At 39.1% G+C, this 18,376-nt stretch overlaps 2 protein-coding genes across 2 annotated transcripts; both read left to right on the forward strand.

Moving 5' to 3' along the window:
• The first annotated feature begins 4,136 nt into the window (after window positions 1–4,136).
• On the forward strand, window positions 4,137–6,076 carry selenoe (selenoprotein e). Its single transcript, XM_086312974.1, has 4 exons — window positions 4,137–4,278; window positions 4,505–4,581; window positions 4,849–4,927; window positions 5,627–6,076. Exons 1-4 carry the CDS (start codon window positions 4,171–4,173, stop codon window positions 5,768–5,770), a joined length of 408 nt encoding a protein of 135 aa, XP_086169100.1. The 5' UTR covers window positions 4,137–4,170; the 3' UTR covers window positions 5,771–6,076.
• Window positions 6,077–6,171: 95 nt separating this feature from the next.
• On the forward strand, window positions 6,172–8,295 carry LOC147317843 (transmembrane protein 17A). The gene is made up of 4 exons (XM_086312973.1): window positions 6,172–6,476; window positions 6,746–6,852; window positions 7,249–7,362; window positions 7,608–8,295. Exons 1-4 carry the CDS (start codon window positions 6,350–6,352, stop codon window positions 7,926–7,928), a joined length of 669 nt encoding a protein of 222 aa, XP_086169099.1. The 5' UTR covers window positions 6,172–6,349; the 3' UTR covers window positions 7,929–8,295.
• The last annotated feature ends 10,081 nt before the right edge of the window (window positions 8,296–18,376 follow it).

Genomic DNA, 18,376 nt, shown 5'->3' on the forward strand with positions numbered 1-18,376 from the left:
GGAGGAGGTGGCTGGGGAGAGAGAGGTCTGGGCTTCTCTGCTTAGGCTGCTGAACCCCACGACCTGGCCCCGGATAAAGCGGATGAAGATGGATGGATGGACTTTATAAAAACAGAAAACACTATTGAATCTCACATTAAAGTTTTGTGTGCTTGAAAAGTAATATTATGCAGTAAGTAATCACTTCTCTTTATGGCCTTTGTATTTTATATATTTTTAATATTGTTTTATATTACCTCTGCAGTGAAGCAGAATTTTGAGGGTTACAGCTGCATGTATTTACAATTCTAAATACTGCACTGTTTTATTTAAAATGTTCATTTGCAGAGCATTTTTATTCAAAATGTCTTATTAAAAGTATATTAAAGTTGAACCGCTCAGTAAACATCCTTGAAAGTTTAATTCAATTTACTTGAATAAAAGCATTTATCTACACAGAGAGTGTACATTGTTCAAAACAGTCATTGTCAACTTGTAAACAATTAATGAGGTAATAAATACTCTAAAAGAAGCTCTTACTGAAAAGCAGCCATCCTATTTCACTTTCACCATCACGCAGCGAACAAGCTCCAAGAACCGTCCTTGTATTTCATGCCTGTACAAGATAGATTCTCTGCCAAGGCCAGCAGCTTCGCACAGCCTTTTGTGGCCTCCTTGCGTGAAGAAAATTGGAGCCACTTATTTTAGGTCGTAGGTTCAAGCTAAACCACAAGCTAAATCAAACTCGGTGACTCCCTTGAGCCGTAAATTTGCTTACAGTTACTGTCACGCATAGACATTTCCCTAGGTTCTCCTGTTTTTATTTCCTAATTCCCTCTTATAGTTTTTAAATTGAACCTTTAAGTTGTGTTAAGCTGCCCAGCGGTAATGACAGAAGCATCGTGGTGAGCAAGTTCTGCCAAACTATTTGATGCTACTGTACAGCAAGGTTATTGTATGTTTGAAGTGGAGCACACTCATTAGCATTATAATCTTTTTAAAAGTCCTCCACATCCTCCTTCACTTCCTTCAATACTGCCTCTCTTTTATAAGCTGACTCGAGCACAGCAGGCAGGCAGACATCAGACTTTGCAGCAGCTGCCCCACGGCACCAGACAGATAAGCGCACGCGCGTGCACACACACACACACACACACACACACACACACACACACACACACACACACACACACACACACACACACACACACACACAGAGAGAGAGAGAGAGAGAGCAAGAAAAGACAGAGCTGAACGTTTAGAACTTAATCAAGATACATTTTTAACCATCTACTTTGCTTATTCTTGAACATACTTATAGATATTAGCATTGGAGCACAGAGGAGACACAAGAGTCAAACATTTCTCACAAACACCCACAAATAATTGTCCACATCATAAGAGAACAGACACACAGAGTAATTGTTGGTTGCCGGCTGGTAGGCAGCATCCGGTGCTTTGGAGAAAAAGGAAGTGTGTATCTTTATAACAAGCTCTCTGAAGGAGGGAGGATTGCAGTGAGGTGTTGTAGCTTTTGATCTTTTAACAGCTGCTAGTGTTGCAATTTTTAAAACTCCTACTGGAAAAAGTTGCTCAGTGCGAACTTTGTAAATGTTTTCATCATCTCCCGTCTAAGCTCCATAACCTTCCAGTTATTAATGACTGTATTTCCCCTTTGTCAGCAGAGTAATAATAACAACAGCCCCCTTTTGGCATGCACCATGTGATGTAAGCTGAAACATGCTGATTGTGAACACATATGGTATGCATCCACACGTATAGACTGAGGAGTCAGCCTCGGCAAGCTCTCCCCACCCCCACCGCTCATTGTGTGCTTTTCTCTCTCTCTCTTTTTCATGTAAGCCATCCTTTTTCTCAAAATTCTTATTTCTCATTCACTTCTTTTGGGTCCAACTTTCATTGTGAAAGAGAGACCTGGAACAGTACGATACAAAGATGCAGACGTAAAACTGCTGCAAGTGTACAAGCCTGTAGATTTACAACAGCTGCCAAGGGGAGGAAACCCTGTTAAAAAAGAGGACTGTTTTATTGCCGTTTGACACATAATCCCAAACAGTACATGCAGAGCGCAAGACTCTGAGCTGCAACGCTCTGTGTCTGGAAAAGACAGAGACAGAAAGATGGTTTTCGCTTCAGCATTCCAGGCAGGAATGGTTTATTTTTGTTGGAAACATAATTGTCTGTGGCTAGGATTTGGAAGTACACGTTACCCGCCAAACTGCCAGGAAGTGTACATGTGGGTGTTACCGCCCTCTTATGGTGACCTAATGAATTGGAGTTTTGCACAATACAAAGCAGTAGAGTAAACTTGGAGGGCCGAGATGTTTTCTTCCCCCCAGGGTGTTGACACAGTGCAAATGTGCTATGCTGTCACAAGGCCTGATTTCATTGAGAGAGCACAATGGAATTAAACATTGCATAGAAAGAAAGTTAGAAAAGGGAAAGTCAGAATGAAAAAACAGTGGGAACAAGCCATATACTGCTTTCATGGATCAGAATAGAGCTAGTGTTTTGTTCAACTACATAACTGCAGGATTTACAAAATATGACTTAAGAAATGTGTGTCAAGAGAAACATTCTGTTCAAAGTCCTAAACAATGCGGAATAAAAGGATATCGCTGAGACTTAATGGATTAGTCCGATGTTTTAGAAAATATACTTAATAGCTTTTTTGGTGAGAGTTACATGTGAAGATCCCTAACACCGTCATGTCTGTGCAGTAAAGCTCCAGAACTGAACGGTGATAGTTTAGCTTAGTACAATGACTGGAAGTAGGGTAAGGCAGCTACTCTGCCTGTCACAGATAAAAGGATGTATTAAGACTCCATACAATCCCAAAGTGGCTAAAACTGCATATACAGCAGGTATAATGAGCATTGAACACATTACCAAATCCCATGCAGACTGTTTTTGTGTGAAAGAATGGGCCAGTGTCACACCTGAGCAATGCAGCTTCATATACAGTAGGCAAACAATGTAGCTTCTTCTTACAGGAAGCTGTCATCACCAACAAAGGCTTTTGTACAAAGTATGAAATACATTTCAGTAAATGTATTCAATATGTTTTCCCTGCGTCTTTTCTCATTATTAGACATAATTTCTAGACATCTATGATTTGATTTCTTTGCATGTGTGGATTTGATGGGTTGTTAATGACAGTCGATGAGAACTTCATGCCAATAGCAGCTTTAGAAATATATTTACTCAGAAAATTGGTGATGTTTTCAATACTTCTTTTACATGCTGTAAATTAGAATTTTTCTCTGTGTCGTTTGAACCTATGCATAGACAGTTGCATTGTGAAACCTTTTACACATCAGATTGAATGGATGGATGCTTTGTCAGTCTCAGAATTTTTGCTGCTGCCCCCAAATAGTGCAAAAAGTTGTACTGTATCTGTAGCAAATATACTCAATATTTGGCATTGAAATGTTCTGTACACTCAGTGATCTTTCTAATATTTTACTGTATTAGCAGTTATATTCGTCTTCTATGTAAATGTAATTATAAAGCTACATTACTTGGAAAAAATGTGACATGTGGAGGACTTTCTGTGTGTTTCGGTGGGTTTTTTTTCTCTTACAAGTCAAAGAAGTGCAAGTTGGGGTTATCAGTTATTTGAAATTGCCCATAGATGTGAATGTGATCATAGGCTAACATTGTCATGTTCTTATTCCTGCGATGGCAGATGGTTTCATGAAGTTTTTAGTCATGAACCAGTTTAGCTGTATTGGGGGAGTGAGTCGGTAGTAACATGTGGTTCTCTGTGACCATTAACCACCTGCAAGTTTACTGCATGGGAAAAACTGATAAGAGTGCAGATGTTCTGTGTTCCCCCAATGACATCTGATCTGGAAGAAACTATAAAATATAAACCTGGGGGCCCCTTTGACATATAGAAAAACACCCTAACAGCTAACTCTGTTGCTGAATAAGTATGTGGTGGTTACCTACTTGGTAAGCTACCAGCCTAATTCTTATACTAACACACAATCTATGACAGAAAATCACAAAAGTGAGATTAACAGCTCAGCCCAGGTGTGCATTGCTCCCCTACAGAGGTGGCCATGGTCTTGTCCACCCTGAAAAAACTGTCCAAGAGTATTAAAGGGTCACTTATCAGTGCTTCAACTCAGAAAAAGGAGCTAAAGATTTTGCCATCTAGTAAAAATGTGGACCTTCTTGGTGCTTACTCTTACCCTCGCTCTTAGGCTATCCGAAGCTAACAATGACACAGTAGGTGAAGAAAAGCTCATTATAGCCAGAGCTAAACTGCTGGTAAGTATAGAGCAAACTCCTGTGAAGTGAAAAATGAAATCTACACATAATATTCAAAAAACAAGTGAGGAAATAGTGTGCATGGTGATGGATAGGTCTTGTGCTGCAGTTTATTTTCTGCTGTAATGTGACACCTTTTTTGTCACCTTTGATCACATAAAGAATGAGATATGTACACTCCTCTTTGTCATGCTGTTTTAACAAATGTCTCTTGTCATCCCTGCAGGCTCCCAGTGTGGTCGGATGAAGCATAAAGAAAATGCCTGAGCTCTATCATTTTCTCATGGAGCGAATGGCTTTATAGTATCCTTGTATTGTTTTCATGTTCCTCAGGATTCTTTGCTAAGCTGTGAGCTTTCCACAAAAATCACTACTGATTTTCTCATGACCTCTTTTGTAAACAAAACAGTATTCCTAGCAAGCTGCCAAGTTCAGTGCCAGCTCTGTGAGCATTCCAAGTAAAAAAATCATGTTAAGTGAGCCTAAAAATAGCGAAACAGATGGATATGCCTTGTTCTTCACACCCCCCCCCCCCTACCTGTTTTCCTTGATCTGCTTTTTCCTGTGTAGCCACAACTTGGAATATGATTCATCGGAAGAGAAGAAACCCCGTCTGATATTCTACAATGAAAAGGATGAGATTGTTAAGGTGAGAAGTGAGTACAGGGACCTTTTATTCCGCTGCCTTGTGATGGAGCTTATCAAGAGATGTCAAACAGGATTCATGTGGGAAAGTTTCGATATTACTTCATGTGATATCAGATCATCTGTCAGATACCAAGAAAGAGGATGTACTTGAATGAGAGTTAAAAAAAAATACATACAGTATATGAACTTGGGGATTCTGAGAATGGAGCAATATTTTTTGTACCGAGACAGGAGAGTTGATGTGACTTTGAAAATTGTGTGCCTTGAAAGCACTTCTCACATCTCATTTATTTTTCCAGGGTAGAAAACCCCTGTTGCAGTTATTGCCCAATTAGCCTCTCCATTAAAACCAATAAAAATGAATTTTCTTAATGCTGGCCTACATCGAAAAAAAGCCAGGTATTACTGCTTTCTTGAGTAAAGCCTTTTAAATTTTCCATCTAAAGCTTCGTTTAGAGGCTAAAGTTTTTCTAATGTGGCTTCTCTGGGAGATTATAATTTGACTTTAGGTAAGGAGAAACAAAAAAATAGCTGGATCCTCTAAATCTGTAGTGGCTAAACACTTCCAAGTAAAAACAGGGGTTTAGTAAATCATGTTATATCTACATATACAGCTAATATACAAGCATTACTGCCTTTAACCACGTTGTGAACCAAACATGTCTGCCCTCCTGTGTATGTGTATGTGTCTGTGGATCAGACTGTTTCTGTGAAGAAAATGAAGGCAGACGAGATCAGCAGCTTGTTAGACTCACTTGGCTTCTACAAGAGGTCCAAGAAAGGGGAAGAGGTGCCAGAGGAGTTTCAGCATTTTCCCCTGCGCGCCCCCAGGGACGAGCTGTGATGACACCTTGTGGCCAAACTCTGTCTCTGCACCATGGTCACAATAATGACGAGTGAGGCCCAAAGGCCAAAATAAGCCAGGCACCACTCTGATGACTCGCTGGCTGGGTGCATTGAGCAGAGTCTTATGTCATTGTGTTTATCTGCAGAATTTAAATAAAAAGACTATAAAATACACCAAAACCTGCCAGAGTGAACCTTCGCTTTAAATATGTGTACAAAGAATGTAGAATTTTCAAACATACTGCAAAGAGTACGTGCAACTTTATCTCTATAAAGTTTAAGTATCTGCTGAATTCCCTAATTAGAAAATCAAATTATCATCATAGATGGACACTAACTTCAAGTAAGCATGCAACTGTTTCAGGCTAATCTTCAGCCCGCCTCCTTCACAATAATCAGATTAGCAGTAGCGTCTGCCAGCATGTGCCTTTATGTGTCCACTTGTATCTCTTCTAGCCTGGTATTGTGCGATTGATTAACTTAAGACAAAAATGAGCAACAGATACTGAAAACATATTTTTGGAACTGTAAACCTCCTGACTCCTTGGCTCTGTCATGATCACCACCTCTGTCAACAATGCCTGTGTTTTACTCGCCTGTTCCCGAAAACCTGCCGCTGGGTCTGGTGTCTATGGGAGGTTCTGTGTTCACAAACAACAGGACAGCAGACAGTGACTTCACCAGGGAGCAAGAGGATGCATCTGGTTAGTTTGTGCTTCCAAAGACTGTTTGGAACTTTAGTTTAATATGTTTACTATACAGCACAATGCTATCTCGTACTGGAAAATGTAAAGGCAGAGATCAGAGATTGGACAAGACATCTTATGACTTAATTCTCAAGTAAATCACAGTGCGCAGATTGCTTCTTTTTAGATCTGTTGTAACGTCAGCTATTAAAGGTTTTTCTTCGTTTGGTCAAATTTCACTTCAGTTTTTCAACTTAATGTTTTGTGCACTGTTATTTGTCTTGCAGTGGTCAACGAGCTGGTTTCTCACCTCCCCCTTCAAATGCTCCTGTATTTCAATATGTTTTATTTTCCTTGTTGGTGGTTTTCAGCTGTGTTCATGCTGGAAGTAAAGGTTAGTGCCAAACACACACAAGAGAATAGAAGTATTCCTCTTGAAGTCAACAGTTCAGGTTTTGATGAACCGAATCTATTTACTAAGCCCAGTGTATCAATTCGAAAACGTTTGACTTTGGCTCCATCTAGTGGTGTCTTCAAAATGAACACTAAGCCTCCTCACATAAACTCAGAAGAGGCACAAGCAGTGAACTCAACATCCACTGTCTTTTTGAAAAATAAAACTTGTTTCATCAATATTTTGAAAAAAAAGTTTACATAAAAATCTAACATGCCTGTGTGTACACACACACACACACACACACACACACACACACACACACACACACACACACACACACACACACACACTCCTTGATCATGCTCATTAATTACAGCCCTTCACTTTTGCCAGTTCTACTATCTTCCTGGGTACTATCAAGCTCTGCTCATTACTGGGATGATCCTACTAACGGTCATCGAAGTGGTTCGACTTTATCTGGGCTACACTGGCAACCTCAAAGAAAAGGTATTTCAAATTTATATCTTGCACTGAACTACATGAAGCTCTTTTATGAACCCTGAAAAAACACAGAGGAGGAAACTGCGGAGTTTTCTACCTGCTTGTGGCTACAAGTGCCTACTGAGTTTTAGTGAATGTGTGTCTTTGCTTTCATGTGGATTCAACCAGAGCACTTGATGGATGACTGCTGCATCTTTTCATCGTTTGTGCACGCCAACCCAAATTTTCTCTCTTTTCCTCCCTGTCATCAGGTGCCAGAGCTGGCAGCCTTCTGGCTCCTGTCTTTCATGTTCCAGCTGCCAGTGCTGCTGTTCTTCCTGACCGATGAAGGAATTATCATCCTGCCTCTGGAGAGAGCTGTCCACTCCCTCTATCTCCTCTTCCTGCTCGCCCAGATCCTGGCCTCCTTCTTGGCACTTAGAACCATGACCCGAAAGCTCACCCTGCTCTTCCATCTGCGGCAGCTTGGCAAGGTGGACAGCTTCCACCACACAGGGATGAGCCCAGTATATGGGCTTTCTTATCACCGCAGTGTGCTGCCAGTGTCAGCCACCCAGGATATCTACAATTAAAGCAAACATCCATCCTTTCCTAATAACATAGGTATCAAATCTAGTGTTGTAGGAACCACATATTTGAAACTTTCCAGAAAATCTTCAACAGCTGCCAAAGCATGAGTGTGAGCATTCATTTATTATTTAAAAGAAAGCATTTAGAAACCACCTATTTTGTAAAACTCTGCTCTGCGGGTCTGCGTTTATTATGACTGCATAGAATTCAGAACTTTTTAGGCCACTGTTGTGCTGAAATTTGGGTGCTCTAGATCTTTCTGTATGGCTTTTGATGGTGTATAAAATGACAGACCTTTGAAAAATAAAATAAAAATCACATACTAACTCTGATGCCACATTCTGACATTTACTGATGTTTTTAAAAGATGAAAAACAACATTTTAGCCCAAGCCTCAATGTCAAAACTTGATGCCACGTCAGCCAAACTGTCATGGAGTGACACATTTACAGGGGAGTAAGGTAAAACACACTATCAAACAATAAAATTAGATCAGAAATACAAGGCAGTACAGTGCTTGTGGCTGCTTTCATCAGTATTATAGTGTTTCCTTTTTTTCCTTTCCTTTCTTAATGATGATGGATGATGGAGCCTGTAGTGTTGGTGGAACGGAATTATTTTGCCGAGGCAGATTACCTTCTTGCCCACAAGAAAAGTTGAGTCTCTCCCCAGGTATATTTCAGCCTATTTCTGGGAGGACTGTGATACTTCAATAAAAAAAAGATTTCTAATTTATCTCAGTCATGGCTACAGGATGCCGTATTACAATCTGATAAGTGGGTTGCAGGAATCAAATTTTTTAAACCTTGTACAGTAAAAGAGTGTAAACTGAATTGTAGCAGAACTGTGTTAAATATTTATGACCACACAGTGGCAGTCAGTGACCAAAAGAGGGATGGGGGATCATCTGACAGTGTTGCAAAGTCCAATGAGTATAGATTATTATGCACCACATGTCCTGATCAGGAAACCCTCTGGCAGAGAATTAAAGGTTAGCCCTGTCTACATTCGGAAATGAGGTATTTTTTTAATCGTTTTTAACTCCAAGTCAAGTATACATGAAAATCAATAACATCATTTTAATTGTAACCTCTTACTTCTAATTGTCATTGTATATGCCTGACTGGTTTTTAAAATAACATTGTTGTGTGATTTAATATTTCTTTCCTGGTGAGAAATTATTTAGGGAGTGGTGCATTAAACAGATAAGAACCCGGTTACTTGAGAGACACAGTTTCTGTGATACAACATGCTTATTCCGCTCTACTTTACATTCAGGAAACAACAAGCTGCAGTGGTTGCTGCATGGTTCATGGAGAGGAGGAAATAGAAAAACCTTTAGAGGGTGGAAATTATGCACTGTATGCAGAAGCAGATGCGTAAACGATACCCTAAACATAAGCTTGCATATTACTGCATCTTTTAAAAAAGGATTTGAACCCCTCCCTAAGAATTCAAGAGTTAGTTGAACATAAACTGTAAAGCCATAAGTTGTATTTATGTATTTATGTATTTATGTAACTTTAGAGAGTTTAAGGAAACAGCCATTAGTACTGATAACGAAACAGCTTGGTGTGGTGTTTCCACCACAACAGCAAAATAAAGTAAACCACTGATAAAAACAGAAAAAAGTAGTTTAGTCATGATTTTATTATTAGCAGCAGAATCTAAACCCATAAAAAGGAAATAATTTAAAGCTGCTGTCATCTGCAACAGCATAAATATGCACCACAAAAGTGATTTATGGCCATATTTAAACATGCAAAAATGTGTCCCTGCATCTTTGTAAGCATCTACCTGCACAATATATTTACACACAGTGTTTAAGTGGGGATTCTTTTAAAGACTACAGAAGAAATAATTACCATGTCAACCCTCCGGCATCTTCCTTTTTTAAGTCTAACTAGTGACTTGAGGGGTGATGAGTGTGTGTAACTGAAAGTTAGAGCATAGGTTTTTGATAGGAACGTGCATGGACATCTCCACTTATGCCGGGTTGTATCATTAGTCTCTCACTTCATCACCTGATTAGGTTCACCTGCCTGCCTGCCCAGCTGCACCTTGGTACCCATTAGTTTTTCTCAGTTTTTATACATTGGGTAGTGTTCGGTCCCAACTGTTTGAACTAGTGCTGCAGCTGCTGTGATTATGTGTTCCAGCATTCACACCTCAGACCATGTTTCATGCTTTGACATTTTTAACACTAAAAGTCACTGTCATAAAAATAATCGTACATGAATTCGTTGTGTTTGGCTGAATGGTTACAGTGCAGATCATGCTGAAATTTGTTTCCTTCAGCACTAGGAAAAAAAGAGTTTGAGTAATTTGTCATTACTTTGAATTCCTCCCACATTAACTAGACAATTGTAGAGAGTAGGAGCTGATTGTGGGCTCTATGCTGTTTTGAGTCAGATTTTAAAGAAGAACTACTGTATTACGTCATAGCTTTATAGAACAAGTCAATTCATGTGCACAGTGATAAATCATGTTTATTGTCTTTATTCTCCTCAGTAAAGTCAAAGAGGGACAAAAAGAGAAAAGGTGGACTGAAACTATTAATAAGAGCTTTTTTTTTTCAATGTATGTATTTTTGCCACTAAACATTCACTGTGGCTACTAAAAGATAGTAGTACAACAGTCTTGTTTTCATCTTTATTTTAGCATCATGTTCAGACTTTCCATTCTCCAGAGAGTACTTCATGTTCATCCTACTTCTCTATATATCTGGTTTTAATTATGAACTCCTATTAGGTGCTGCAGAGTGAGATTATTCAGCTGGTGGGGAAGAAATGAAATAGAAATCACCCCCCTGGAGACACAGTGGTCACATCTGAAGCAGCTCCTTGCACCTTTTCCCTCATCAAATCGCCTTTCTTTAGCACGCACCGAACAATAGCCTTTAATAGTCTTGTTGCATTTTCTTTTTCGTCTCACTAAACAAATTGCTTGCCTCATGCTTTTTATGCTCTTCTGCAAAAGTTTTCTTCTTCCCGTCGTGTCCAAAATTCAGCAGCATAGCTCATCGTCAGCCGTGCATTAGTGAGAATGTCTTCACCTTAATTATGATTGGGTACAGCTCAGAGGTAATCACAAATGTGACTGACGAGGCTGTGCTAAGCACCAGCGGGAGGCAATATCCAAGACATCACAGGGACATCCTTATGCCTTATTTCAGTAATCCTTCATGGTGGAGAGCTTGCCAGTGCTGCCAAGATGCCTGGAAGTGTTCCTGCCCTCTCAATTCCAGGTGCTTATACAATGAGCCTTACCCTCACAGACTATTATAGTCCAGCTTCAATATAAATTATGGTGAGAAGTTGTTAGTACCAGTTACTAAATCGTTAGGGTTTTTTTTTTTTTTTTTGTTTCTTTTTTTATGCTAATTATTTTCTATAAACATTTTTTGTTGTGATGAAACAATAAATGCTTCTTTGGCTGAAAATACTTTAGTAAAAATGCTCGATAAACTGTTGTTTAGGTAATGTCTGCTTGGGTTTGTATTGAAAGGGCAATCAAAACTCTTCAGCCCTGCTGGTGTTGCTTTCTGAATTAGACAAAAGCCAAAGCAAAAAAAAAAAAAGAAGTTTGGGACCGCTATTCAGCACTGAATTAGGTTCAGGTATTACACACACAGAAATGCCACACAATAAAATTTTCAACTTAAAAAGCAAATCCAGCATATAAAAAAAAAAAAAGGAGCTGTCTCATAGCCTGAGAAAAACAAACCTTTAAAGAACTTTCAAAACACTTCAAGTTTCAGGAGAAATTTTCCTCAGAAACAGCTGAGGACAAGGACTTGCAGGTGTGGCTTATGAAGACTGCGACACACTTAAAGTACTTAAACTGTTTTTTCAATTTTACTCACTTTTTTTTCACGTTCTTGTTTAAAATATTAAAATGTTTAACTGTCTGAAGCCTTCTTGTATTTTGTTTCCCCCTTTTTTTTAAAGACTTGTTAAATAAATAGCACATTAGCAGCCGACCCTCCTCTAGAGCACACCGCTATACCTCTATAACCTGTTTCCATTAAAAATTGAGGGGAATTTCTTTCAAAAATATACAACGTCTAACAGGGGCTCAGTGGTAAATCCTCTGGGATATTTTTCAATCTTGTTTTTTTTAATTCATTTTCCTAGATACAGTTGGTTAGACCTTAGTGTCTGCAAAGAAGGGGCAATACGGTAGTTGATGGAGACACATGTATGGTTCTGTTATTTGATGCCATTGTGATGACCCAGCTGCTTCACCAGTCAAATCAGAATAAGCAGAAGACATTTTATAGAGGACACATATTGCTCAATTACTGACTCTAAATGATATTGGGCCATGAAATTCAAATTTCATTCATAAGCCACTTATATTGTCTCCACCTTTACAGCCTGCAGGAAACGCGACATCACACTGGCAGGCAGGGAATATTGAAACTGGACTGAAATTGGCAGCTGGATATTTTCAATTTGGGGTCTGATTACCTGGGCGAGTGGAATGGCAGGGCAATTCACTTCTCCCTGTGGTTTAAACGGATACTCAGCATACAGTACAGATGGAATATTTTATCTATAGCAGCAGTATTAAATCTGAGGGTTTGATGACATGGGAGAATCTATTGCCTTGAGTGTAAATCGAGGGGCGCTGTTTTTAACAGCCTTACTAAACACTAATTTCCAGCTCTATATTGTTATATCTGGATTCCATTAGAGAAGTAAAAAAAACAAAAAAAAAATCCTGCCCTCCTGTGATTGGCTGCCCCTTCTCTGAATTCCTATAAGCAGGACCCAGTGCTCTAATGTGAGCATCTTCACTTCCAGATTAAGATTTTGAAAACAAGCTAAGCAATAGTTGCTTGTTTTGAAATGGCTCTTTCTCATATCCATCCATACATGTTTGCATCTGAATTACATGTGATGAGAGTGGATGGTTATCGACAACCAAGATTACAGCAGGGTGTCTGCTGAGTAGATCTTTAAATCTTCTAAGACGATAGTGAATTTTAGATAGTCCAACACTCTTCACTGCTCAGAAAATGTAACTCTTACATTTGCCAACCAACAGCTGAAATGTTCAGCAGCAGAAGTTGTAAATCCTCTTTCATTACAAATGATATTTAACTACACCATTGAAGCAATCCATCTGCCTGCCATATTCCTTGCCCTTAGTGTTGTAGTAACAACTGAATACCTCACCATCTGACACACAAACATAAATACAGACGATCTGACAGATGCATTAGCTGTGATAAGGTTTTTTTGTTTTGTTTTTTTGGAATGGTGGCATAATAATGATCATTGTGGGAATAAATAAATACATAAATAACTGATCTGAGATTTGAAGGCAAATATCATGCGATGAATAGTCCCCCATGCTCCCATATTCAACCACATGTATCTATTGATTTCTTCTGAAACAGCCTAACTTCTTGTGGATGCTGAAGATAATATGGGGAATTAGGGCAAAAATTCCAGGTATGTTCTTATTGCTAAATCTATTTTCACAGCACAATATATTGACAGTATTGGTATTATCTGTGGTCTGAAGAAGCTGATCCAACCTTGGTCCAAATACATTTCCACCCAAATCATATGAGGCGGAGAAGCTTCCTTGATATATGATCCAGTGGAATCAGTGTGATGTGAGGTTGCTAGCAGCACATCTGCAAAATGCAAAAATGCTGCTTAAAATCTGCAACAAAACTTTCAAATCAACCTGGTATTTGTCCCTTTGGCTCTCTTACTGCTAGACTAGCCAGACAGGTAAACAAAATACCGTGTTTTGAAATTGCATATATTGCCTGGCACAACCTGGGGCCTCACTAGCTCAGCTGTCTTCTTGTATTCACACATGGTGTGACTGGTGACATGCAGCTGCCATCAGGATCCTGGTATGGCTGACAGACTGCTGCACTGGAGGGAGGAGGTTTTGGTTTGTGTTATTTTACAGACTTTCTCTGGCCTTACATGAGCCAGAGCCAGCCAGCCTTTATTTCTCCCTTAGCAGACAAGATTCAATAAAAACCACTCAGAGCCTTGATGAAGGACTGGAATCCTGTTATATTCATTTTTGGCTTTATTTGTTATAATTCCAGATTTCCATGTTTTTCTTTCTTTTTTTTTTTGACGCGGGTTCTAGTTACACATGATGCATGGAAGTACTTCATTTCATTTCTAGAGCCTGCATAACATAGTAGCGTTAATACATGGTCTTCCATATGACTTTCTCAGTTTTGTGTCACAAGCTGCAACCTGTGTAATAAAGGCCCTTGGGTAGTACCTATATTGGAGCTTTATGGTAATTTGCTGCCACTTCTACAAAGTCCATTTAATTTGTAAACAAAGTTATTCAAAGTTATTTCGACAATAAACTACAGTGAGTTTGGTTTAAACAATAAATGAAAAGAGGACAGGAATGTTACACTTGGGCAGATGTGAATTGCAGCTGAGCCATTTAACTAATCAAAGGAGCAGTCAACTGATGAGGGTTAGTCATCTCTCTCAAGGGCACTTCCGTTTGACACTTCATGGATATACTATAGTCTTGGCTGTTGAAGAGACTGTACAAATGCACTATTTTGCTTTCAAGACCTTCGATATTGTCCTGCTCCAGGGAGGTGCCTGCAAAGAAAGAGGTGTAATTGTAAGTTATTTTTCAAGTGTGTGTGTGTGTGTGTGTGTGTGTGTGTGTGTGTGGTGGGAAATGCTCCTCTAAGTATAGGTGAATACACTACCGTTATCAGTGCTGGAAAATGCAGTCTGCAGTTATCCTGACTTTTTCATTATATTAACTTATGCTTTCTTTCTCCTTCGTGAACTTGAGAATTATTCCCTCTCCTCCAACACAGAGAATTTTTCAGTGCTTTAATTGCACCTGGAGGAGTGAGGTGCAGGCTTTAGGAGGAGCTAAGGGAGAGCAAACACTGCTGTAAGTCTCAAATCTCATAGCATGTAATTTAAATTCTGCAACTCCACATTACACTGCAAAATAAACAGATGTGACATAATGCACATCTGTGATGATCATATCATTAATATTAGAAGGCACATGGTGCAATATGATGCAATGTAACCCTCCGTCGTGTGTGTGTGTGTGTGTGTGTGTGTGTGTGTGTGTGTGTGTGTGTAAGACAACAAATATCAGGTAATTAACTTATTTTGTTGTTTTTTGTTTTTTGCCCTTTATCCCCATCCCTCTTCCCTGCTGTTTTTCTTTCCCTCTTTCTTTCTCCCCTTTCTTTTCCCCAGTCAAATCGGTCCTGTATTTAGCAAGTGAAAATAAAATAAAATAAACAATAAAAGGTGAATCAAATAGAGCATTACAGCAAGGCTGGGATGGTCCATTTGGTAAAGTAAATCCGTTGGGCATCTTTCTTCGCCTTTAGACAATAATTCTGATGGCAAAAGAGCCAAAACGGGACAGGCAAAAAAACAAAACAAAAAAAACCAGTAGCATTACACAAATCTACAGCTGGTTTTCATTTGTGTGATGGTGTTTTGCTTAACAACAGTCTAGAAAATCCTAACAAATAACTAGGATGAATAATGTGCAAGTATAATCTTACAAGATAGCTTTCCAATCCCTCCAGATTTCACTATATCACAGTGTGCATGCTGTGAACATTCTTTAGCATACCTGTAGTGATCCCTGGGTTCTCTTGTTTGGTCTGTGCTGAATTCTTGTTTTTTGATTGTTAGCTTATATATTACAACCTTAGTTTATTTGTGGTGTTTTGTTGTTCTGGTGTTTGAGGTTCTAACTTTTTGTTTGAATTTTTAGATTTCCTATTAGTTTAGTTTTCTGTCAGTCTTATTCTTGCATTACAAGGTCTTTAGTTTTGTGTTTACTTATTGTGATGAGATTTGCTTTGTGTCTATTTTTATTATAATTTAGTAGAAGTAGCCTCCCCAGCTTTTCTCTTTGGCCTCGCTCTGTCTCATACTGTGTTTATACCTTGGTCCCTTTCATTTCTTTGTCTCATAAATCTTATTTGGTGTTAGTATTATTGTCTCCCTTGGTTATTTTCTGTTGTTTTTCTGTTAGTTTTGCTTCTTTAGTGTTTTCCAATGATCCCCAGATTGTTTTCACCTGTTGCTCACCTGTGTTCCTCTCCATCCTGTTTATCATTAATGAATAGTCCTCTACATGCATATATAATAGTGCAGTGTGTCCTTTTACCCTTGTCAAGTTGTCCTTGGATGTAGGCTGTTCATGTCCTTAGAATTATTCCTCATGCTTTGGTTTTTGGATGACTGCTTTCTTCCCTTTTGTTTCTATTTGCATCAGCCATTAAAGGCTCATTTTCAGTTCGTTCTTTGGTTTCACATTCACATTTAGATCCTCCACATTACAATCCACACTCTACTCATCACATTAACTGTTGGTAGTGTTTTCAGTAGTTTGCAAGCAGACAGAAGTGACAAGGATAGACTTTCTCACAATACAAACAATCAGTGGAACACCATGAATTGCTTTTCCCTTTGGTTTAAGGACTTGCTTGGAGGGTCACATGACATTACGAAACTTAAAGAAGTCCAGTTGTTTTCTTTTTAAGCTCCTTTGTGACCTCCAAAAGTATCTGAAATATCACTGTGGTTAGTAATTTACTACAGAATATCCACTGCTGGCACTACCCATGTGGCAAAATACTAAGGGGAGTATTTCAGGCACTCTTATCTCCAGCAACAATTTGCTGTTTGTTTTTCCTGAGGAATCTCAAGGCCAGATGAGATCCTTCCAGAGAGTTAAAGTAAGGCGCTCTGGAAGCATAAACCAACCAAGTGAGTCATCAGAGACTCAGACTCCAGCTCTTCACTCCATCTCTACAGCCACCTCACACAGATAACAGATTCATAGTGTTTGTATCTGCAGTCTCATTGTTTTGGTCAGAACTCACCATAGGTGAGGGCTGGATTATAGATAAATCAAAAACCTTGCCTCCTGGCTCAGGTCCTTTGTCATCACAACAATCTAGTACAATGCCCAGAATACTGCAGGTGCTTTCAAGACCTGATTTTCCATCTCACATTTTCTTCAAGCTTAATCTTCAATTTGATATCAGCTATGCAACTAATTTTTCAAGATTTTTCAAAAGTTAAATCACTGTCAGCTCTATTTTCTCAAACCTTTGATTTATATTACATATTCTGTATGAAGTTATGGTTCTTCAGATAAATCGCTTGCTATAGTAGCATTTGACCAGCTCTTCCTTTGTTCTCAAAAGAGAGTTTGATGATATGAATATGAATATGAGGCTCATTTGGGCACTTGTATTAAAAAAACTGAGCAGCAGAGTTCCATTTCCAAGCTGGGATGAAACAGTTGCAGGCCTGCCAGTTTGATTCAGGCTGGGCTGGTTTCTGTTTGAGGTGTTTTCAGACAAAAGCACTAAAGTCTTTGGTCTGTGAGATTCCAGGAGGATAAGAGCAGTTAAGCTAATTGATCGACAGTATGAAAACATTTGGTGTGCGCGTGTGTGGGTGCGCTTGTACGCCCAAACACAAGAAAATGCTAATAAATGTTTGAATAATAATAATAATAATTCATTCACAAAGCATGATTTATTTCCCAATCTCCCCTAAAGTGGTTGCTTCTGAACTCTATTTTCTGCATGTTTTGCCTCTCTGTTTTTGTCAGGAGGCAGCAACAGCAGAAGCTGGAAGCCACTGAGCTTCTTAGAATTCTCCAAAGGCGCTTATGGGAAAACATGTTTTAACTGTGATAGTTAGCCGGATGATCGAGCTGCCTGCAAGCTGACAAACAGCTGAGGGAAAAACATATCAGAGGGTGCTGACAGTTCTTCAAGTGAGTCCCATATGTACACATATATTATATGCATATGCATACACAGAGCTGAAAAGAGCTGAAAGACACGCTCACGAAATAGTCATGCAAGCATAGAATATTGATTTGTTTTTATATTATTATTTTTTCTAATTCTGATGTCATGCTACACTTAGAAGAAAAATTATATTGGCACAGTACTGATATTCAGTTGCTATTAGCCTCTTTTAAGCCTCCAGTTAATGCACCCTTAACCGTCTCATGCTTATTCTTAATGCCCTGCTTAGTCATTTCTTTCCACGGACCACTGGTAGACTCCTGGGGAGAGCAGCTTCAATTCAATTAAAACTTGAAGTTCTGTGACTCTTGATCCAATCAAGGTCTTGGCTCTGGTCCATGAGCATGACGTGAATGATAATGACACTGAAGACAACTACCGAGAAAGACAGAAGCAAGACAGTACAGAATCTGGCATCGTGATGAAAACTTATAGAAATGAATTTTTAAAAACGCAAGCATATGCCTGTAAGTCACTGCTGTGTGATGAACAACTGTTTAAAAAGAGACTGTGTTTTACTTCAGTGCTGGAAGAAAAGTGTTTCATCCAAGGCTGTTTTGTGGTTATGCTGATGTAAGTCCATATTTATTTCCAGTGCTAATGATGTGGAACTATAATCAG

This window comes from Aulonocara sp. 'chitande type north' Nkhata Bay, linkage group LG12 (assembly GCF_057382095.1).
Source record: "Aulonocara sp. 'chitande type north' Nkhata Bay isolate Kocher_YH1m ecotype deep benthic linkage group LG12, A_spYH_male_GT1.1, whole genome shotgun sequence".
Classification (NCBI taxonomy): Eukaryota; Metazoa; Chordata; class Actinopteri; order Cichliformes; family Cichlidae; genus Aulonocara; species Aulonocara sp. 'chitande type north' Nkhata Bay.

Bases quoted from the DNA above. Each gene is read 5' to 3' on its own strand.
- LOC147317843 (XM_086312973.1), top strand. From the start codon at position 6,350: ATGCCTGTGTTTTACTCGCCTGTTCCCGAAAACCTGCCGCTGGGTCTG. The intron at 6,477-6,745 runs GTTAGTTTGTGC...TTTGTCTTGCAG, and splicing joins GGAGCAAGAGGATGCATCTG to TGGTCAACGAGCTGGTTTCT. The intron at 6,853-7,248 runs GTTAGTGCCAAA...CACTTTTGCCAG, and splicing joins TGTTCATGCTGGAAGTAAAG to TTCTACTATCTTCCTGGGTA.